The following is a 23748-nucleotide window of genomic DNA, read 5'->3' as shown; positions in this document are numbered from 1 at the left end:
AAGCCTCGGTCAAGCAAGTAAGATTTTTGAACAACCGCCCCAATTTCCAAGGCATTATGATTACACCGTGAGTAGCCTAGCCCCCCACGACTTCCAAGTAACCGCCTTTGTCTTTTCACATCCGAAAAAACGGGCGCCACGCTCCTTTGCTTTGCAATCGCCGGATCCCCACACGTCTTTGACACGCGTCACACGATCGCACTAACCAACTCACGCGGTTAGCACTAGTTGTTCTACACTGATCGTGGCCGATCCCCAACTATCACATAGTACGCGCGTGCCACCGTTCTCTCTCAGCAGGTCGTTTTCACAACCTACTAAGAGGGGCCGGGTAGGGGAGTGATATTCTCTATACAAAGACGCTTAGCATAGTGGAACTAAGGCACCGACTGCGTGATATCGTCGCATCCACGAGCCAACAAATAGCCACAAGACAGATCGCAACATCACGCTTAACTACATCAGCAAAGCAAACACATACTCCCTATCCATAAGCAATCATGACTGACGGAGTACTTGCACTAATCCTGACTGTCAGTCACTGATCACGGCCGCAAGCTACTTGCTCAGACTGTCACTCCTCATCATCACAGCAGACCTATGTAGATATTTCTCACATGCTCCCATGATCCACACCCCACGTTGGTGATATCCTCTACACGTGGAGGGTGAGGATACACTCCGAATCTCTATAAATACCACTCCTATGAACTACGCCAGACCTGATTCTACTCTGACCCCCAGAACCAGAGTAAGATACGTAGGCAGTTCGCTCCAAAAGCCGAACTCGGTCTCACCCATCCATCCATATCAGTCCCCCAGAGACTGTGTGTAAGGGAATATCACATCACACCTTTACAAAGGTATTAACGTTTGTTTTGTCTTTTATCTGAATTCAGTCACGTTGCTGGTTGCTCTGTTCTTTCCAGTTTCTTGAATTGGTACATTTTATAGTGCTCTTTAGCGCGTTTTTTTTTGTAACTTTTGACTTTATAGTTTCTTGAATTGGTACACTTGGCTAAATATCTAATTTAATCACACACCAAAGCACAATGAGGTGGCTGGTGACGTGTCATATCCACGTAAGCAAAAGTCAAGAGACCATTTTTCTTTTCGTTTCTGTTTCTGCGATCAAAAACCCGCGCGCTCTCTCTCTCCTCCACTACTACTGGAAATCGAAAATTGGAATAACCCAAATTCATTCTCCCAAAATTTCCGTCCCCAAAATCAAACCCAAACAGGTTCCCATTCTCTGTTCCCCATCTTCAAAACGAGTCAAATGTGATAAAGATCAATTCTTTGGACTCTCAAAGACGTGTGACCAGGTAAATTGATTTGTTGAGGTTTCGTTTGTTAATTTGATCTAATTGATTGATTGGTTGATGTAGTGTCGACAAAGAACGTCCCGTTTGTTGGCTAACTGCAAGAACTAGAGAAATAATAATAAGCCTTGCTGTATCAAATATTGCCAACAATGCCTTTTGAATAGGTTTGATTCCAACTTCATTTTTTTTTCATTTCCTTGTTGCGAGATTTGTTTCGATTTATTTACATTCTGTCTTAAAATAAATTGTTTGTTCACTCATTGGTTGTTAAATTATTTACATTGCAACCCATCTCCCAGCTCCAATCTCTACAGGTTTCCAGCGATTCTTCACTCATTGGTTGTTACGAATAAAATTACCTTCAGAGCGGGAGTGCAAGACGTTAAATTCCATTTTGTTTAGGACATTATTTTGGTCGTGAATCTGAATTATAAGGGTAATTGACAGTTTGTTAACGATTTTGTGGGGTAAAAGGGAGGGAGTTCCTGCTATGACAGTTTGTTCTTAAGGTGCTATGATATGGAATTTATAGTTTTGCCACATTTGTTTGTATAAACATTATACACTATACAAATACAACTATACCTTGTGTATTGTTATACAATGGGATTGCTTTAGATTCAATTTTCTTCTCTTCAATTGTACAGTATATGCTTGCTTCTCTGAATGCATGCGCACAAGAGGTTGGAATGCGAGAGTGGGGAAATGGTGGTCCTCTTGGAGCTGGCAATTTGATGCAGAATCCTGAAGAAACAGAATTTTTAAAAGTGATGGGTCTTGGAATACGGCAGATTTTTTTCTTGAATGGCACTCTGGTATGTTGCTTCTACATGGGGAGAGGCTGTGTCTGACGGCATAAACCATATTTTGGGGGACTGGAGTAAGCATTTCTGGGAAATTGGCAGGGATGCACTGGCACTATGGCACCGAATCTCATCCGTCTGAGTTGACTGCTGGTTACTACAATACCTCTATCAGAGATGGATACCTCCCCATAGCTCGCCTCTTTGGTAGGTATGGAGTGATCTTATGCTGTGTTGGCTTTGAAATGAGAGACTCGGAGGAGAAGCAGATGCATCCACTCAGCAGTTCAGAAGGGTTGCTTAGACAAATTCTGTTGGCTGCCTGGGCATCTAATCTACCTCTTGATGGTGAAAATTCTGTAGCAAGACTCAATAACCAGTCATTGTAGCAGGTGCTGAAGATGTCCAGGTTTTATTCAGACGGTCTTGACGAGCTGTTCTTCTCCTTCAACTTTCTGAGAATGGGGCAGACTCTATTTGAACGTGATAACTGGACCTGCTTCACTGAATTTGTGAAGCAGATATCACATGGTAGTAATTTTCAGGCCAAGCTAAATTTTGGAGGGAGTGAATTATGCTTGTCCACATCAGCAGCTAAGAAGGTCCGAGTTGCACTTGCATATTGTTGAAAGCCTTTTTCTCAGTATCATCAACTGAAGCTGTATACATTGATTTGACGATCATTTGAGATCTTGTTCATTACAGAATTTGTAACCTTACTGTACTGTTTCCAAAGAAGATGTAACTAAGCTTTCCTGATTTTTCAGAAGAGGATGGCTTTTTCTCAGTGTTTACACTCTTGAAAAATCAATTGGATCTTTTGCCTCTTTGAGTAGTGTTAATTCACTAAATCATTTTTTGCAATTTCTGACTGAACAAAATCAATGCCGCAGAATGAAATACAATTGCAAGTTGTTTATCCAGAGGCTTTAAATGCAAATATCAAAATGTCAATTACTCCCATGTTAACGCCTCTGCAGTTCGCTTTCATTAGTGTCATATAAACACAATTGTCAATATCTTGAAAGTTTTACAACAGATATCCTTGATATCACCATCAACATAAATACATAATCTCTAACTGTTTCAAAAATCAGCGTTATAGTGTTACACCAGCACTTATCACCAATTTGGAAATATATAAGTTAAAAGATTTCAAAGACATACATACACCCAAAGTTGAACACTGCACAGACAGAGATCTATAAATTGATTGAACTGAACTGACTGCTACAAATAATGTCACGCAAAAAAACTTATGGACTCTCACATTTTTTAAGTTCTTTTACAGACGTCAAATATCAAGGTTGATGAAACGAGTTTCTGTCATGCTCACGGTGGTCATCAACTGGTAGAGTTATCACAAGAATATCTAAGCTAGTACCTGTTGCCTCGGGCATGATTTCCCTTACATCAGATATCCTTGAATCTGTTGCCTGTACATCACTCCACTCACCATCTCCTATGGATCGGGGATGAACCTGATCAACATCCAACTGAACTACACCATCCCTAGAAACTGATATTGATCTCGAATCGCTGAGACATGCTTTATCCACATTCTCATCTGACAAGTCCACGTGCTTTGTCAATGGAAGCAAGTCAATAGTATCTGAACAGGACTCCATCCTCTCTTCAAGAACCTGCTTTGTATCACTTTGTTGTCTGTCAAAATGATGACGACTGTTAAGTTTTCATAATTTGGAAGAAACGAAAATGGGCTTAAACCTTAATAAGAACTCTTAAACAACAATGAACCACTCTGACAAATATTCATCTGATTGCACACGTTACACTACCTTTTTCTTAAGGATATGGATTAAATTTTGGAAACATGAATGTGTGCTGCTTTACACTACTGATTCTTGTAGGGGTTTTACAAGAAATGCTTGCTGCTTCAAAAATGACAAGAGATTTGAAGTCATTATGCATAGTGTGACCTTTGACACTAACAGAAACCAGCATGTCAAGCCTTTGGATGTGTTAATTAAAATTGGGTGGAATTAGAATAGCTATCATTTATAAACAAAACTTGCACTTTCAGCCATGCTTTTACGTTGAGATTCATAAAACCATTCTTCCTATGAAATGCAGAATCGTGCTTAAGGTACAGTTATTCTGACATGGCCTAATGCTGAAAATCAAGGCAACCATAGACCAACATGACAACGACATATTATATTGAAAATGAAACGTACTTATTCATCAAATTGAACAAAATATTGACTAATAAAACAAATAAGATAAGTGAACTAATAAAAGATGGTATGGTGAAATATGGAAAATCAGAAACGTAATGCAAAACCAGGTTTGGAAGCAAGCGATTGATCATAGCTAGGAAACCATCAAAAACAGAAAACATAACAAATTTTATGCAAATTGTCTGACAACAAGAGATCAGAATATAGAACCTTTCAACTTGTGCTTGCAATGCATTAACATATGCCAGAAGCTCTTCCCTGTTCGTGAAATTGAAAAAGATAAAAAAACTCTGGGGTGGTGGTGGTGTGTGTGCGGGAGGGGTGAGTTCCAGTAAAGTTGCGGTAGGAGGAAGGAAAAGTACCATTTTGGGTTAGAGAGAGAGCGGGCGCGAGAAGGTAATAAGGGTTTTTGATCGCAGAAACAGAAACGAAAAGAAAAATGGTCTCTTGACTTTGCTTACGTGGACATGACACGTCACCAGCCACCTCAGTGTGTTGGTTGACCGTATCGATATCCTGACTCAGTGTAGTAATACTGGATTGTGACTGGCTTTGAGCCATTATCGCCCACGGTATTTTAAAGCGCCAAACCCACACAAAAGATTATTGTATTTCAATGCATGTTTTCACGTTTGCATTAGATTAAGAAAATCCACACTAGGACACATGCAAACTGAGAATGGATGGATTAGTTGCATTTTCGAATTACTTCCATATGGTCTGAAAACAAAAGATGGTCTACACAAGAAACATCAATGATCTGAGATTGACGTATATGGCTAATTAATGAAATATATATCACCATCAAATAGAGTAAATGAGACCGTTTGTACTGTAGTTCGTTTTCTTGTTTAAAAAGAGATCAAGGTGTTCAAGAACCGTAACCCTCGATGTTCTTAACTAGATCAGACACTGGCCATGAACCAGAACAGCACTCCTAGCGAAAATATACAGCCAATGTATACTTGGAATTTTACATTCCAATGTAAGCAATATCGTAAGTTTTGCTCTTGATTAATCACTTTTCTTGTTTCTCTCCATTGATGGCGGGATATGTGCACTTATGCAGATATTGCATCCACAGGTTTAAGAATCAACGTTTCTACTAAAACTGATGCAGTAAAATAGTAAAACAGAATGACAATATATACATTACCTATAAATTCCTTTTACATATTAGGAACACCCAAAAAGTAAGGGGTGTGGTATAGAACTATTAACATCTAAATCTAATTAAGCAGTATAATGCGTGCCTGATTAACTGTGTTCGACTGAGGGAGTGAGGAGGAGCGCACTTCCAACTTCCAACTTCCAACAGATCCCAGTATCCAAAACGTAACAAGAGAACCTATGGCAATGAGGAGCCAAGTGATGAAATCCAAAGCTACAGAGACTTGGAATCTGATGCAATAGAGTGCTGGATGCTGACTGCAAACGTTCCAATCTTTAACATATAAAACTATCACCGCCGCTGATGAGCAAGCTGTCGCCAGTGATAGAGCGACAGTCACCTGCAGTAATTTACTAAAGAGTCTCACTTGTCAAAGAAATTTTTAAAAAAATTGAGGAACAGAGGGACCATCTTCACTGAGACCTGTAAGTTTTGTGGAAGTATCTAAGAGCAAGTCCAATGGAGAGCTGCTAAAAGGTGTCACCTAAGCTTTTTTGGCAGGTTTAGCTAGGCAAGTCAAATTTGGCATGTGAAAACCGAAAAACAGTTCCAATGGGGTTTTAAAGTTGGAGTGCCAAATTGATACGGATGGCAGAAAGTCTGCCGTCTGTCCAATATTTTCGTAACTTAAGTTGAAAGTTAAAAGCAGCACGGAAAGTGTGCGTGTGCCGTCCGAAATTTAATTTAACATACGGCACGGTAAAACTCTCGACGTCCGTCTCCCGGAACATAATTGTGGCAGCTACTAGACAAAGCCACAAATTTGGCTGGGGTTTATCACAGCAGCCATATTTAGGACCCTTCTAGCAGCTCCATTGGAATGACATTTTGGTGTTTGGGGTGCTATATGGACCTTTAGCAGCCCATATAACACCCCATTGGACTTGCTCTAAGAAGCTTTATATAGCTGGATGTTTGAGCCTACCATTTTAAGTTTTGGTGGGAGATAGGTTTAGACCCACAACCATCAGTTTCAGGCCATAGTCTTGCATCTTACACTTCTTAGGAACCTCCACACATACAGGAAGTTGTGCGGAATGAATTACAGCAGATAGAATAATTTACAAGTTAAAACACATATCACACTTCCCTAATATAATGTGCCATTAAGTAACACATTCAGAATGGAGAGAGAGAGAGTTCATTTTTCATAATATTCTCGACAAAATAAAGGTTTTGTTCAAGCACACATGTCTCAAAATTGTAGCAGCAAAATGTAGTACGTCTCTATGCAGGATTTATATGAAGATTAATAGCGATAAATCATTACCCAATCACCGTAAGCGAAGGCAAAGATCAGCCGAGGGTGCGCTGTAGGGCTCCCTTCGTTCTCAAAGCATAAATATCAAGACGTGCACGTCCCAAGCTCCAGAGTAGTTGGGACCCCATTGCCAAAGCAAACAGCTGAAGAAAAGGATTGTATGAAATGATCATTACAAGTTGCAGTAATGAAATGACATGAGTTTGATAAAAAAAAAAACCTAGTGATCTTTGGTCCCTTACACAGTGACATAAAGGTATGCCAAGTTGCCAACCCAGGAAATATGGACTATACACTCAAACTTCCAATGATTCCACAGACGATATGTACTGCTAATTGACATCTCTGAAGTATAGTATGTGAAGTACTGCGGCATTGAACATAAAACAACCAATGAGTCTACCACAGGTCCAACAACTGAAAATACGATGTGAACAACTGCAAAGGACATTGAATTCAAAACAAGCAAGATCACACCCTATCAAAAGAACTAAGCAACACCAGTACATCACTGTTACTATTCTGCAAGTTTAAACTATCAGCATCCGTTGCGGAAGAGTAGGAGCACACAAGGAGTTTTCTCACTTGCTTCAGCTCCCGTACCGAAAGTTTGACTTAGTTGTTCATGTCAAAAACCTCATATATATTCCCATTCAACCGTATCTTATAGCTCTATCATATTGTAATTGATCAAGGTTATATAAGAAGGTGTTGCAGAGTTCTTTGAAGGAAGAATGAACGATCATAATTTGAGCATTCCACATTTTGCGCATCCAATCAAGTCGGCAATTTTGTTTCAACTTTTTGATGGTTACATGGAAGTCATAGACTGAAAATGCATCACGATTTGTTATCTTCATAAATAAACCAAAATACAAATTAACTAGTTTAGGGCTATATCGTGAAACCTTTAAATAGAGTTGTTAACGGTGAACTTATAGCCTCAATTAAGAACCAGCGATGATAATGCACACAAGATCAAAATTGGAAAATAATTTTATCTCAAGGTAAAACAAAAATATTGAGAAAAACAAGGGAAGAACAAAAAATAGCTTGTAACCAAAATGGTTCACAAGCCTAAATTCTAAACGCCTACACACAAAAGGAAATACCTAAAAACACAGATTCGTTGAAAAATCACAAATAGAAAAAAGGACTTGCTTGAATCAACTAATGTGCAAATACACATACATTTCTCATGATTCGTGACCAAACGTTGAGCAACCCAAACATGAATTTTTTTGCACACCAAACTAATAACTACCATTATAGTAGGGGCTAGTTTGGATACCCACATTTATACTAAAACAAAAAAGGTCGAAAACTTTACCATAAAGTACTTAACATATAATGTCTGAAAGCAGAATCCGTAACTTCAATTGAAGCAGAAGCAAATAAAACCTGCCCAACTCTCAAAACCAATCCACTCACTGTCCCTTGCCCTCCTATCAAACTCTTCATTTTTTTCCCCTCTCCCCACTTCACCAAAACCAGTTTCAGTGATTCAACAAAGGGGTTTTGAGGTAAACGAAAAAGCATGATGGAGATGTTCACTAAAGGTATTAAGATTTGTTTTGTCTTTTCTCTGAATTAAGTCACTTTGCTGGTTGTTCTGTTCTGTTTGAGTTTCTTGAATTGGTGCATTTTATTGTGCTTCTTTAGCGCGTTTTTGTCTGTTGGGGCTGGGCCTGAATAACTTCATCTCAGTTTGGTGTGCAACAAATGGTACATATGAAAGATCAGTGATCTACGAATGAAGTATATGGCTAATGAAATTTATAGAGGCTTCTTCCGAAAGATACGGGCCATCACCATTAAATTGTAAAAACCGAGGAGGGTAACCTGGTCGCTGGCACTTGATAACCTTTGTACTTCGTTTTCTTGTTTGAAAAGAGTCAAAGATGCTCAAGAACGTAACCAACGACGTTCTTGACTAGATTCAATAAACAAACCAGAACAGCACTCCTAGCGAAGCTATGCAGACAATGTATACATTCCAATGTAAGCGGTATCCGAATCCGTTTTCTGAAAGATCCTGGCTTTCAAAATTTTGTTCTTAAATTAATCACGTTTCTTGTTTCTCCACATTGATGGGCTGATATGCGCTTACACAGATATTGCATCCACAGGTTCACGAATCAATATTCCTACTAAGACTGATGCAGTAAAACAGAAAGACAACAAGTATAAATTCTTTTTGCATATTAGGAACACCCAAAGAGTAAGGCGTATGGTATAGAACTATTAACATCTAAACTTAAGCAGTATAATGTGTGCCTGATTGACTGTGTTAGACTGAGTGAGTGAGGAGGAGCCCGTCTTCTAACTTCAAATTCAAACAGATCCCAGCATCCAAAACGTAACAAGAAAAGATATGGCAGTGAGGAACCAAGCGATGAAAGCCATAGCTACACAGACTTGGAGTCTGATGCAAGAGATTGGAACCTGACTGCAAACATTCCAATCTGTAACATATAAAACTGTCACCGCACCTGATGAGCAAGCTGACGCAAGTGAGAGAGTGGCAATCACCTGCATTCAATTAACTAAAGAGTATCAGTTGTCAATGAAACATTTGAAGAAAATGAGAGCAGAGACTACCATATATCTTTAGTGAGATCTATAAGCCTTTTGGAAGTATCTAGAAGCTCTAGACAGCTGAATGTATGAGCCTAGCATTTTAAGTTCAGGTGGAGGGTAAGTTTAGGCCCACAACCATCAGTTTTCAGGCCACGATCTTGTATTTTACAAATCGTTGGAACCTCCACAAATACAGGAAGTTGTGTGGAATGAGTTACAGCACAGTGAATGATTTACAAGTTAGAGCACATAACACACTTCCCTGAAACTATATAATGTACCACAAATTAACTAATACATTCAGAATGGAGAGAGAGAGAGGGAGAGACAGAGTGAGTGTGTGTGTGTGTCAGTTTGTGTTCCTTTCTCTCATAATATTCTCGAAACAATAAAGATTTAGTTCAAGCAGACATGCCTCAGAATTGTAGCTGCAAATTGATAATATGTCTCTATGCAGGATATATATAAAGATTTTAAGAGGGATAAATCATTACCCAATCGCCGAAAACGAGAAAGGAGGCTAGCCCAGGGTCCCGAATGTCTCTCTTTATTCTCAAAGCACAGACATCAAAACATGCAAGTCCCGAGCTCCAGAGTAGTTGGAGCACCATTGTAGCAAGCAACCAGCTGAAGAAAAGGATTCCATGAAATGATCATTACAAAATTATAGAAGTATGTTCTACCTCAAGTATATTCTACATGATAACTGATAAGTGACACATTAGCAGTATGCTAGTATATAACCGACTAAGTATATAACTGTCTCAGACAACTGTCAAACAACTGATTCCAGCTTTGTAACTAACTTAGAATCCTCTGCCTATTATAAAGAGGTTCTTATAGTCATTAAAACTCAAGTAATGAAATCACAAAATTCCTCATCCTCTTTTCTAAGGAAATGACACGAATTTGACAACAAAACTAATGATCTTTGGTCCCTTGCATGATGACATAAAAGGTCCGAAGCCCAGGTAATATTGATTATCCTCAAATTTCCTAGTGACGCCACTGATGATACTGCTTATTGACATCTCTGAAGTCAATGAATTGTTATAGCCTTATGTTGGGAGATTTCACTAGAAAGTCACACCTCAATCTAGTTACTTTCTTTCCCAAATGATTTCAACTTGGAGCTCACACCAAGGAAATCACCCACCCAAGACTTTGGTAGTTATCACAACAACCTCAACAAAGCAAAACCACTACAATATCATCACAATTCATAGCAACAATAATAATGGAAGTAACAATGCAAAGAGACACAAAGATTTAGGTGGTTCGGTAAATGTTACCTACATCCACACACAAGAGCCGAAGCCTTTATAACAAAGATTGGAGTTTTACAAGAGATCAAGAATCAATAAGAAGAGGCCTCACTCAAACCCTAGCTCAACAGAGCTCCCACAATACCCTAGAAATGAATCTCTCAAAGTTGTACTTCAAAACCCTAATCTATTTCCTTTATATAGGTGTACATAGACAAAGGGAAGTAAAATGGGCTTGGGCCGCAGTTAAGCTTGGCGCTTGCGCCAGTGGTGGGCGCCTTTCATTAAAGCCTGAGCCTCAGTCGCGGCGCTTAGGTGGCCCCCTCTTCAATAAAGGCGAGTCAGGAGTCGCGAAGGTGAGCTTGCCCTCTTCAATAAAAAAGGCGGAGCAGCGAAGTGCGCCAGCTTAGGTGCGCCGCCTTCTTCTTTAGGCATCGGTATTGTTGCTTGCCGAAGGCGGCGCTGGACGGCCTTGGTCGCTCTCTTCATCGATCACCGGGGTGAGTGTGGTATCACGGACAACCGAGCAAAGCTTCGACGGTTCCACCAACCCAACAATCTCCCACTTGGAACCTTCGAGATTCTTCATGCACATCACATCTCAATTGTAACAACTCAATCCAAATCCAAAAACTAAAGAAACACTTCCATTCATTCATCATGGTCTTCAAGCAAGAAGACCACCGGTTGAACACAACTTCAACTTCTCGATGAAGCCGCGACCTTCGTCAACATATCCGCCGGATTCTCACCCCTCGATCTTCCGAGTGCCAAAACCTCATCCTCCAACGAGATCGGATAAAATGATACCGGGAGACCAATGTGCTTGGTCCTAGAATGAAAAGCGAATTCTTGGCAAGATGTATAGCACTCGACTATCACCGTGTAACACACTTCTCTCTTGCTTCATCCCAAGCTCTTCCATCAATCCCTCAGAACTCGGATCATCTCTTTGCTTGCCTCTCAGAACCACACATACTGCTTACGTGGTGAACAAAGCAACAATCTTCAGAATCGAGAAATCCAACTCATCGCAGTAGCACCTCGTAAAGACATAACCAAGAAGAGTGCTTCTTGCGATCTACCTCACACCGCAAAGTCGGCATCCACATACCGCTTGCGGTTCACAACACCCCTTCCATAACATAGGCATTTCTCGTAGTACCTCTCGGATATCTCAATATCCACTTCACGGCTTCCCAATGTTGCTTGCCGAGATTAGACATAAATCTACATCGACAGCTCCTTGCTCGCTGGCTATATCCGGACGTGTGCAAACCATGGCATACATAAGACTTCCAATGGCGAGGCGATGGTACCTTAGCCATGAAGTTTCTTTCCTCAACGATCTTGGGAGAGTGTTCCTTGACAACTTGAAGTGGATCGCCAAAGGTGTGCAAACCGGTTTCGCACTACCCATACCGAACCTCTTCAATACCTTCTCAATATACTTTCGGCTGAGACAACTCCGAGAATACCTTTCGCCTATCTCTTCTCGATCCTCATCCCTAATCTGCTTTCACGCACCCAAATCCTTCATAGAGAACTCACTTGCTAACTTCTTTCAATCTCCCATTTCGACATATCGAAACTTCGCTACTAACATATCATCAACATATAGCAACGGGGATGATGTAGGCCGAGTCGAACCTCTTGAAGTAGCAACAATGGTGGTCGTTGCACTTATAGTAGCCATTACCTTGCATGAAGTTATCAAACTTCTGTACCCGCGCCTAGGGGCTTGTTTCAAACCATACAAGCTCTTTCGAGCCCAAGATACCATATTCTCTTTACCGCTTCTTGATGAAACCCTCCTTCTTTGCATATAAATTTCCTCAACTAGGTCACCATGGGAGGAAGGCGCAGTTTTAACATCCAACCGCCAAGATACAAATCTTCCACCGCAACAATACTCAACACCGACCGAATAGTATTCGCCACCACCGGGAGAATATCTCAATGAAGTCAATGCCCCGCTTTTCTGCTGAAAACCCTCGACTACTAGCGCGCCTTGTATCTCCGGAACCATCATGTTCCTCTTTTTGACTCTATACACCCATTTGTTCGTAGAGCCTTCTTGCCCATGGGTAGTTTGGCTAACTCCCACGTGCCCACGGGAGATGAGGGACTTCATCTCATCTTGCATAGCAAAGCTCCCACTTGCAGATCACTCACCTCAATGCTTCATCATAGCATTGGGCTCGCCACCATCGATGAAGTAGCAAGTAATTCACATAGGTGGAGGGCGGATATCTAGAACTTCGGTACATGTGGCCCGGATGTCTTCCCTTGGGGCACGAGGTGGAGATGGACTCGTGGTGTAGTATCCTCATTATTCTCTCGAGTCACTACTACCGCATCCTCCTCGACCGTGGGGCTCCACTATACCACGACTTACATCAAAGTCTTCCAACTCAACATACTGCGTGCGCTTTCTCGTACCCGATTCCTTGGTTTGTGCTTCATCTCGTCCTCGTACATCACCTTTTCATTAAACACAACATCTCTACTACGAATGATTTTCCGATTTTGATCATCCCAAAAGCGATACCCAAAATCATCACCGCCATAGCCGATGAAGGTGCACTTTAGTGACTTAGCATCAAGCTTGCTTCTAGCTTGGTCACTAATGTGAACATAGGACACACAACCAAACACCTTCAAACGGGGAAAGGTTCACATCCTTCCCGCCTCCACACTTCCTCCGAATCTTAAAATCCAAAGGCACCGATGGTCCTCTATTGATCGTAAGTCGGCGTATAACACTTTCTCGCCTTGAATCGGCCCGGGCAAAGCCTGTCTAGTGTAATGTACGATACACCTAGCTCTCTCTGTCGGTGTTCTATTCATCCGCCTGCAACCCCATTCTCACGAGGTGTCCCCGCAAAGTCTTTTCCATCTTGATGCCATTGTCAAGACAAGATTTTAAAACCTGATCCTCATACTCTCCACGTTGTCGGATCTCAAATTTTTACTTTCAAGCTTGTCTCATTCTCAACCATGGCCTTCCAAGTCTTGAACACTTCAAATACTTCCGACTTGGTCTCAAGAAATAGACCCACACCTTCCTAGTATGGTCAAATCAATGAAAAGTCACAAAATATGACTTTCCGCCCAAGTGAAGAGACATTAGTCGCCCCCCGTGACATCTCAGATGTATCAACTCAAGCCTTCTAGCTTTGGTCGACCCATTCTCCGAAAACTCACCCGCTTCGCTTTCCAAATACACGGTTCTCCACGAAGTCAATTTCACCGACCAGAACTTTGGGAGTTTACCGTAAGAGTGAAGGATTTTCATTCCTTTCTCACTCATGTGACCAAGTCTGCGGTTGCCAAACATTCGATCCTTTTGCCATGTGCCCGCGGCAATCGACTCACAACCATGTGCGGTCGTGTAGAGAGTACCATCTTTCTTACCATTTGCAACAATCAATGAACCGCCCGAGACCTTCCAAGTATCACCAATAAAGATTGTAACAAATCCTTCACTTGCCAATTGCCCTACGTAAATCAAATTCTTCCTCAATCCGAAACATGTCCGACGTCCTCAATAACCATGACGAGCCATTCATCTTGATATGCACATCACCCCTTGCCGACAATGTCACAAGGTTGGTCATCACCGAAAAGACCGTTCCAAGGTCACCTTCGTGTAGTTCTCAAGAACTCTCGATGTGAGGTAGCATGGAAAGATCTTGTGAATCAAGTACCCAAGACTCCTTCTTGTGCTCCATCGAACATATCAAAGCGTCATCTACCATCTCAACAACATTAGCTTCTTGATTCTTTTTCTTGTTCTTATTAATGTTGTTGTTGTTTCTTGGTGCTTGGCATTGGGGCTATAGTGGCCGTGCCTACCACAATTATAGCACACCACTTCACTTATGTCTCGAGGTTTGTGTTCAACGCTTTGCAATTGGGAGGCTTGAGATTTCGATCTCCCCTCCACTTCTTCTTACTACGACTCTGCTTGGCTTTCTTCCCTACTTTCGATTGCTCAATGCCGACCACGAAGTTGATCCCGAAGATGACGGACAATCCCTTGCCTCCGGTTTCCTCGCTAGTACCATACTAACAACATGCTCAAACTTCAACTTGGTCATTCCCCGCGAGCCACTAATAGCGCCATAGTCGCTTCCAACTTGGAGGCAATTGTCCAAGTATCGCCAAAGCTAGCACCTCATCACTAAATGTAATCTCAACCGACTCCAATTGGTCCTTAGTTTGGTTGAATTCATTTAGGTGATCCTCAAGGAGGTCCCTCCAACATTTTCATACTAAAACGACTTGGTGATCAAATAGACTTTGTTTCATGGCCGAGGGTTGTTCATACATCGTAGTAAGTGCCTCCACGAGAGACTTCCGCGTCTTCTCGGTTTTAATATTGAAGGCTACCGACTTCCCGAAAGACTCAAGCGGATTGTGGCCAAGGCCTTTCTATCTTGCAAATCCCATTTATCTTGTGGAATCTCCTCGGGCTTCTCACTTATCAATGTTTCCATCAAATCCTTTCCGATAGAGAACATCCTCAATTTGCATCTTCCAATAGCCGAAGTTTGTTCCACAAAACTTCTATCTTGTAGCTTTCCTTTTCGGGTCGCCATAACTCTATCAATCAAAACCTACGGTGGAGAACCTCTCGAGGGGATTTCCTCAAACACCACAGTAGCTCGACCGCGGTCACCTATGCTCCGATACCACTTGTTGGGAGATTTCACTAGAAAGTCACACCTCAATCTAGTTACTTTCTTTCCCAAATGATTTCAACTTGGAGCTCACACCAAGGAAATCACCCACCCAAGACTTTGGTAGTTATCACAACAACCTCAACAAAGCAAAACCACTACAATATCATCACAATTCATAGCAACAATAATAATGGAAGTAACAATGCAAAGAGACAAAAGATTTAGGTGGTTGGGTAAATGTTACCTACATCCACACACAAGAGCCGAGTTTCCTTTATAACAAAGATTGGAGAGTTTACAAGAGATCAAGAATCAATAAGAAGAGGCCTCACTCAAACCCTAGCTCAACAGAGCTCCCACAATACCCTAGAAATGAATCTCTCAAAGTTGTACTTCAAAACCCTAATCTATTTCCTTTATATAGGTGTACATAGACAAAGGGGAAGTAAAATGGGCTTGGGCCGCACTTAAGAGCTTGAGCCGGCGCTTCCATAGGTGTGGGCATTAAAGCCGAGCGAAAGTCTGCGCTTAGGTGAGCGCGAGCGCCCTCTTCAATAAAGCTGGAGCGCGAGTGCGCGCTTAGGTGAGCGCGAGCGCCCTCTTCAATAAAGCTTTGGAGCCTTGAAGTCGCTTTTTGAGGTGAGCGAAGCGCTTCTTCTTTAGGCATCGGTATTTGCTGCCTCGAAAGCGAAGGCCGCTTATGGACGAAGCGCTGTCGCCTCTTCATCATCGATACCGGGGTGAGTGTGGTATACGGACAACCGGAGCAAAGCTCGACGGTTCCACCAACCCAACACCTTATAGCTCTATCGATTCAAAGTTCAATGTGCAGTACTGCAATTGGCACTAAATTGAAACAAGCAACGAATCTATCATAGGTCCGTCACTATGTGAAGTACTAGCGGCATTGATATCAAACAACCAAGATTACATGCTTAGACAACAAGGCGATATTCATTTTCTCATTCACAAAAGTTAAGGAAATTAACAGTCACCATCATTTAAGGAACAGGGAGAGCACACAAAGTTTTCTCACTTACTCCAGCTCCGGTTCTGAATGTTTGGCTTAGTTATTAGCTACATCATGTTTTAATTGGTCGAGATTATAATACGGTTTAGTGGAGTTCCTTGAAGGAAGAATGAACAAACGTAATTTTGCATCCAATCAAGTTGGAAACTTTGTTTGATGTTATGCTGACATAACTAAATAGAGGTCACTAGGATTAAAATGCATCGTGATGTGTCATTTTCATACATAAAGGAATTACTATGGTATTAATTTAGGGTTACTACGTAAAACTAGCAATTACCACTATCATATGGGCTAGTTACTTTCCTACAAATACCAAATGCAGATAAATTAAAATAAAAGGGAAAGAATTACCAGAAATAACTGAATCCTAAACTATTGAAAGCAGAAAGTGTAACTCCAATTGAAGCAGAAGAAAATAAAATTTGGCCCACTCTCAAAAGCAACCCACTCACAGTCCCTGGCCCTCCACTCAAACTCTTCATTTCTCTCTCCACTTCAGCAAAACCTCAAGATGAGGATAATCATGATGGAGTTCACTAGGGGGATTGAAATTTGTTTTGTCTTTTTTTTCTTAATTAAGTCACGCTTTTGGCTGTTCTGTTGTTTTCCAGTTTCTTAAAATTGCCTGCATGCCCTGCATTTATTGTGCTCCAGCTTTTCCTTTCTTTAGCGCCTTTTTGTCTATAACTCTATATGGGATGGACTTGAAATCCTGAATAACAACGGAATCAGCAATAGATTGTAGTGAAATGATTGGTCTCAAAACTTCGATGCTAAAAGCCTAAAACCAATCAGCGAGTGACTCTCCATACACAGATTGCGGGAAAAAGTAACTCTCAAAACCATTTTCTTTTGAATATGTTATAGAAGATTTATTCCATTTCCGGATGGGCCTCTACTTGATGATAGTATGAAATACCCTAATATCCTTCCACAATGTTTATATATGAAGAATTGTGTCTCATATGTACGACATTATGTAGTGTTGTAACATTCTCAGATTTGGATAACCCCGAAAATATACGTTTAACCGAACTAAATATGATCATAATAAGATATTGTATCTCACATGTACGACATTATGTCATGTTGTTAAATACACGTTTAACTAAACTAAATATGATCATAGTAAGACATTGTATCTCACTTGTAATTACATTATGCGATGGGTCTTTGTTAATTGCCTCATTCTAGCTATGTGAGGGCTCCTTTTCCTTAGCCTTTTAATATTCATTATTGTTGTAGAAATTTATTCAAAAATGAACATAGAAACAACATAACAAGAAATTAAGACATTATATTGAATAATAGTGTATAGGTGGAGGAATAGCTCACCGGGTTACATAAGTACTTGTCATCACGCCAAACACAAACATTAAATGATAAATAATCTACAAATCAAGTTCAGAGTAACCAATTAATCTCATATAGATTACGATTTTTAGTAACCAATCTCATCAAATTCACATAATTGTTAGTAGGTTACGCTTTTTAATTGGCGTATCACATCTTGAATGAGATAGCTAAGAAAAAGGGAAGCCGATATCTTGAAATCTACCTTGCAGGCTACAATCTCCTATTAGTTCAAACTATTGTATAGTGGTCACCGCCATCACCTTAACGATGGAAATAAATAGTCTGTTTTTGGAAGAGGATACCAACGTTTTCCTATGACAACATATGTTTTTTTTTTAATAGTATGACAACATATGTAGAACCTTCTTAGTAGGTTAGAAGAAAACACAAGCCTTTGGAAAGTGTTAAACTAGGATAGACAGAGAAAGGGTTAGAAGAAAGCGGTGAGAAAGCGGTGAGAAAGAGAGTCCGTGAGAGAAAATAAGGAGAGAGAGGATGAAGGGTATAAACGAATCGTAAGTTTTTGTCAAAACTACTTTTGTGTGGGGACCATGTCCAAAATGGGATTAAAACATCTCGCCACTTTCAACGGGCTAGAATGGAATGATATTTTATTCAACGTCCGATCCAAGAATTCACCGTTCTTTTAATCACTCACAAGAACCGGATAGATAGATAAAAATCAAGTATACTCCCATTACCTAAAATTAAAAACGGCTCGGTTAGATAAAAATCAAGTATACCCCTACAAGCAAAATAATAAAACGGTCCAAATTTTAATGAAATGACTCGGTATATATAGTATGAACAATGATTATTCATACATATTTAGAGTATGAACTTCATATGAACAATCATTGTTAATTTATTATTCGTATGAACAATCACTGTTCATACTTTAACATAATGTCATAATGTATGATCAATAATAATACATATTGAGTATGAACAATCACTATTCATACATTAATATATTGTATGAGGTACGTTTAACTATTTGGGTATGAATAATTATTGTTCATACATCAACATAAAGTATGAACTTAACACTCATTGTTCATAGCAAAACGACTGAAATGGTAAAATCGGAAAATTTTTATTTACAATCCGGAATATTTGTCCTTACGGGTTATTTTCACTCGAAGATTGGTTTGTAGGGTTATTTTCACCTGAAAATTGTCCTTGAGAGTGATTAAAAAAAAACCTTGGTTCTGAGAGTGATTTTCAAATGGGCATTGGGACCAATTTCTTGAAAGGATAAAACTACAACACATAGCCCAGCACAAAAAAAAACTTGCGAAGTCGACTGTGATTGGCTGCTTGGAATAAAATAACGAAGTCAAATTTTCTCTCCTCTCTTCTCTAGACCAAATAATCACAACCGACGCTGCAAGTGTTTTTGTGTTGGGGGCGGTGGTGTGTGTTTTAAAGACACCCAACTTTTTCGGCCAAAAAAAAAATACTCACTGTTATAATAGTGTACGATATAATTCTCCCAAAAAATTTTGTAGTGTATGTTAGTTGTAGCAGCCTCCCTTGAGTGACAATCCTAGATATTTGTGGTGTATGTTAGTTGTAGCTAGCAGCCCCCCTTGAGTGACAATCCTAGATATTTGTGGTGTATGTTAGTTGTAGCAGCTCCTTTTGAGTGGCAATCCTGAATCTTCTTTAACAACTCTTTGTTCAACGTCCTCAAAACACTAAATGTTCAAGCCCGGGTCTTTTTTTTTTTATTATATATTAATTTCACTATTTTTCAACACTTTCCAAATGTCTTTGAAATTTCACCACGGGCCTTTAGGAACTGTGGGCCATTAAGCAATATAAATGAATGCCCATATAGTTTTCATACTCATAGTCAAGATACCAAATATATTTATTTTCAAGCATTTTTTTCCCTCTCTCGCTATCCTATTTATTTTTCAAGTTGTTGATATGTCATGAGGTATTTCTCTTTTGAGTCTAACATGGACATTGACATAAATTATCATTTTATCTTATACAACCAAGACGACCCGTTGTGTTTGGATTTTGGTATTTCATTTAATTGGGCTATATCAAGATAATGTAAAATGAAATATTAGCTAGTTTGGTCATGGGATCAAGTCGGTAAAAACACCAAAAAAGAAGCTAAAAAAAAAACGAAAATGAGATATAGTTTAGAACTTAGAAACTATTGATCGTATTGATTCCAAGGTCTCATATTATAGATCTAGTTTAGAACTTAGATATATCAAGGTCATGAATATGTTGATCTTGTCATCGAATCGCATTATATCCGTCTACCTTTTGAGTTGCATATATAGTTTTTCTTCAAAACTTGTTCACCTATACATACAATCGCAACTATCATAGAACGTAACACTACAATCCAAACTTGCGGTGAAAAGAATAACGCTTTGCCACGAGAAAGGCATCTTGAATATATGTATTGTCTTCAACAATCATATATTCAACTTACTTAAATCTGGTACTTATAAGAAACCATTAGTCCTCTATCAAGTTTTGAACTATCCTATAAACTAATTTCAATGGCTTCTTTTTGCACCTTTTAGTGTCCTCGTGAAAATCTCTACTTCTCGAAAGATTTCCTAGTTTTGGTCTCAAAAGCACCGTAAGAGTTTCCCATGTTGGACTTGATTTTTTGTTCCAGGGACACCACATGGTCCCTTCTGCTTTGATGCGATCTGTTAAACCCAAGCGATTGGTTAGTAAAGAGACGCAAACTCAAACCGGATCACTTCAATTTGATACTTTACATGGCTAATGTCACAACCCGAAGTTTCTAAACAATTAAAAAAATGAATATTTGAAATATAAACATCTCAAACATCACTTTCGGTTCAATCGTTTTAAAACCCAAAGCTATGACGGGTGGATACAACACATGCCAAAACCAAAACCCACATCATAAAAGAATCTTAACAACAAAAAAAATCTCCAAAAAATCTCTTTATTACTTTATGAAAGTCTATCTTCCATCTAAAAAATCATCAATATAACATTCTAAGAATAATAGGTCCTCAACATCGTATTCTCATGTCATATGAATAGGAAACTACGTTATTACATCCTTTCAAAAAGAATCGGACCTAATAAAAGAACTAACGGACTACTCCAAGCAAGAATCCAAATCACACGCCAAGCCTTCCACCGCCTTCCACCTATGTTCCCAAGAACACACCCACGCTTGCCAAAACAAATCAAACATGGGTCAAAAAAATGGAATTTGCTGATATGAGTAGACTAACCATTATCTTTCGGAGATTCACACTATAGCAAATTGGGCTTAAGTAGGCCCAAGATTTAGGTATTGACAAGCCGGAAGTCAATTCTAATTCACTTGAGGCCATAAACATCTTAAATGGCATCCAAATGATGTCCATGGTACTATTCTAATATGGTATCCTATATTAGATGTCTTACAAACTCTTTTGTAAAATGCTCTTTCACCATATCTTTAGAGAAGGAAATTGGGCAGCCGATTACCTTTCAAAGTTGTATAGATCACCAGAATAGGGTGCCATTTACTTTTCTCTTCCTCTAGATGCAAAGTTACATCATATTATAGAGGAAGATAGACTTAGAGTGTTGATTACCAAGTTAGAGTGTTGATTACCAAGTTGATTCATAGTGTGTGAGTTATGATCCATAACTTGCCTCACACACTTGAACTTCCAAAGGCAATTAAAACTCTAATCCTTTGGTAAGTATATAACTTAAGCCAAGTTTAACTCATGTTCATCCACACAAATCAATCAAAAACTAATTTTTCCTAATTTTTTTTCGTTTTTATTTTTATCTCTAACTATTACAAACAAGTTCCACTGATTTATCCTACTCTATTACAAAATCTAGGTTCGGTGTTCAACTATTCATCAAAAACCAACTGAGCTACCAAAAAACTAGACCTTTGTGCATGGAGGTGACTGGGCAGTCGCCCCCAAGCTAGGTCGCGGTCACCCGTCGACTCCGGTGAAGTTTGGTCCTCTTTCGGCTGTATCTTCAGCTCCTCTCCAGCTTGTTTGTTCCGAACCCTAATTTGCAAGAAAGTAAATCAGTAGTGAAAAGAAACAAAATAAAATGACAAAAAATTAAAAAAAAATAAAAATGGAAAGATGAGAATGGTGCTTCCTCCTTAGATGTTCAACCAAGCACTTTTGCTCCTCCAATCCATGATGGTGGTGCCATTTGAAGTTTTAGATAGTGGTGGTAACTTCAAAGAGTTTGTAAGAAGTGAGGTTCATCCTAAGTTATTTGGAGTTTAAGTGTGAGAGTTATGAAGAAGTTAGGTAGACTCTTGCTATAAATTGTTTAGCTTAAGCTAATGAAAACATGAAAACTCAAGTTGTTGGTATTGAAATGACATGAAAACATTGAAATAAGTATTGATTGAAGATTGAAATAAGAACAACAAGATAAGATTAAAGATTGAAATCAAACAAAGTAAAATAACAAGATGTAATTAAAAGAAAATTAAGAACAATAAAGTAAAGGACTTGAATTGAAAAACTAGACAAGAAATTAAAACAAACCAAATGGTTTGGACCATAAAGCAATGAATACTTTCTCTCTCCCTAGCGTTTAGATTATATACCCCTACTTTTGCCTTTTACAAATTTGCCCTTCTCCATTACAAATGAGACACCTCACACTTCACTTTTGCATTTGCTTTTTATTTTGCTTTTTATTTCTTCTTGACTAAGGTAGGTTTTGGGAGAATGTTATATTTTGAGATAAGGGCCTCCATCTTTGGTCTTACGAGTTGACAGTTCAAAGCACGAGCCTTCTCTCATATCTCGTCTCTTACGTCTGCGAATGAACTCTTACCTAAACCAGAATGATTTTCAATATATATGTCCATATCTTAAGTTGTAGTTCTCTAGGAAGTGGTTGCACCGCGATCATTGAAACTAATCCATCTAGTATTGCTAGGTTGAGGGTTTTTCTTTTGCTACGAAGACATTTTTAAAAAAGAGAGAGATTGAGAAAGGGAAAAAATTTAACGAAGGGGAAAAGATTTTTAAGAAAGAAAAATTTTGAAAATTTTGTACAAGTTTGAGTCTTTTAACGTCAGATTCTCGAGATAAAATAGAGAGGTGGAGGCAAAAAATAGAATTAAACAGAAGATAGTATCACTTTGGGTTACTCTATTTGTTTAATTTTTGTTTGGAGATGCCTCGTCTATTTTTATTTATTTATTTTTTTTTAGTTGGTTTTCTCAATCAAAATATATCTCTAACCATATAGAGGTGTTTTGCTAAGAAGATGAAATTATACGATAATCCGGTATCATTTTGGTTACTCCGGGGCGTATAACTTTAATTTTTATATCCTCAGGTTTTGAAAACTATGGAAAGATATTTTAAGAAACTCGTATTCAAAAGTTGTGATTCTAGATGCTACTATTTGAAAGCAAACCATAACAGATAATCTTAAGCAACTTTCGTGTCAGTTCTGTGGCAAACCCAATCTAAACAGACAGAGCTTCAGCTACGCGAGTTGGGGGATTTACTGCGCAAGACATGGAATGTCCTGACCCGGGCGAATAGCTTAGTGATATAGGCGACCCTTAGTAAGCAAAGTTGATCTCAAAGCACCCCCTACATTGTGTTGTTCTAGGGGTTGGCCTTTGTAAAATCCATTGCCCATTTTGAAAAATCACTTAACTATTGATGTATCGAGAATCTTATCATTAACAACACAAAGAAAACAAACATTTTTTGTAAAAGAAGTGTAAAATAAAGAAAAGAAAAATTGTATACTCATTCCACAGGTTCACACTTACTCCAACGACGAGTAAAAAGTGTTTTACAAAGAATATGTGAGATATACTATGGACTAAGGCTCCTTCACTTACAACCACACCCTCCAAGTGGAGAGGTCCAGTTACCTTATTGATGTATCCCCTTAAAGCAAACGATGGAAATGAATGTAAAAGGAATACATTGGAAGAGAGGATTCAATCCTCGTAGATGGGATGATTAAGAAAGAGTTGTTAGCACTCCAGCTTCGTTCACATCACTTGTTGCTTCAAAGGTTGTATTTGTTGGTCTAGGATTAGG

At 39.2% G+C, this 23748-nt stretch overlaps 2 protein-coding genes and 2 long non-coding RNA genes across 5 annotated transcripts; 2 read left to right on the top strand and 2 right to left on the bottom strand.

Annotated features, from left to right (window-relative positions):
- The first annotated feature begins 1057 nt into the window (after nucleotides 1-1057).
- LOC147525659 (uncharacterized) lies at nucleotides 1058-2955 on the top strand. Of its 2 annotated transcripts, none has more exons than XR_015192929.1 (3): nucleotides 1058-1325; nucleotides 1389-1489; nucleotides 1625-2955. It is a non-coding gene; the product is annotated as an uncharacterized LOC147525659 (long non-coding RNA). The 2 variants fall into 2 exon arrangements; XR_015192927.1 differs by having other exon boundaries at nucleotides 1085-1325; nucleotides 1973-2955.
- Nucleotides 2956-3298: 343 nt separating this feature from the next.
- On the bottom strand, nucleotides 3299-4773 carry LOC147525658 (uncharacterized). Its single transcript, XM_086557160.1, has 2 exons — nucleotides 4540-4773; nucleotides 3299-3793 (listed from the first exon to the last, which is right to left on the bottom strand). Exons 1-2 carry the CDS (start codon nucleotides 4692-4694, stop codon nucleotides 3430-3432), a joined length of 519 nt encoding a protein of 172 aa, XP_086413286.1. The 5' UTR covers nucleotides 4695-4773; the 3' UTR covers nucleotides 3299-3429.
- A 2233-nt stretch (nucleotides 4774-7006) lies between these two features.
- On the top strand, nucleotides 7007-9234 carry LOC147525657 (uncharacterized). Its single transcript, XR_015192910.1, has 2 exons — nucleotides 7007-8320; nucleotides 8424-9234. It is a non-coding gene; the product is annotated as an uncharacterized LOC147525657 (long non-coding RNA).
- On the bottom strand, nucleotides 8810-17001 carry LOC147525656 (CASP-like protein 5B2). Its single transcript, XM_086557157.1, has 3 exons — nucleotides 16679-17001; nucleotides 9836-9968; nucleotides 8810-9293 (listed from the first exon to the last, which is right to left on the bottom strand). The coding sequence occupies exons 1-3, from the start codon at nucleotides 16807-16809 to the stop codon at nucleotides 9096-9098; spliced, it is 462 nt and encodes a 153-aa protein (XP_086413283.1). The 5' UTR covers nucleotides 16810-17001; the 3' UTR covers nucleotides 8810-9095.
- Between the last annotated feature and the right edge of the window lie 6747 nt (nucleotides 17002-23748).

This window comes from Coptis chinensis, chromosome 1 (assembly GCF_015680905.1).
Source record: "Coptis chinensis isolate HL-2020 chromosome 1, ASM1568090v1, whole genome shotgun sequence".
Lineage (NCBI taxonomy): Eukaryota > Viridiplantae > Streptophyta > Magnoliopsida > Ranunculales > Ranunculaceae > Coptis > Coptis chinensis.
This window is presented reverse-complemented; position numbering and strand designations above follow the sequence as displayed.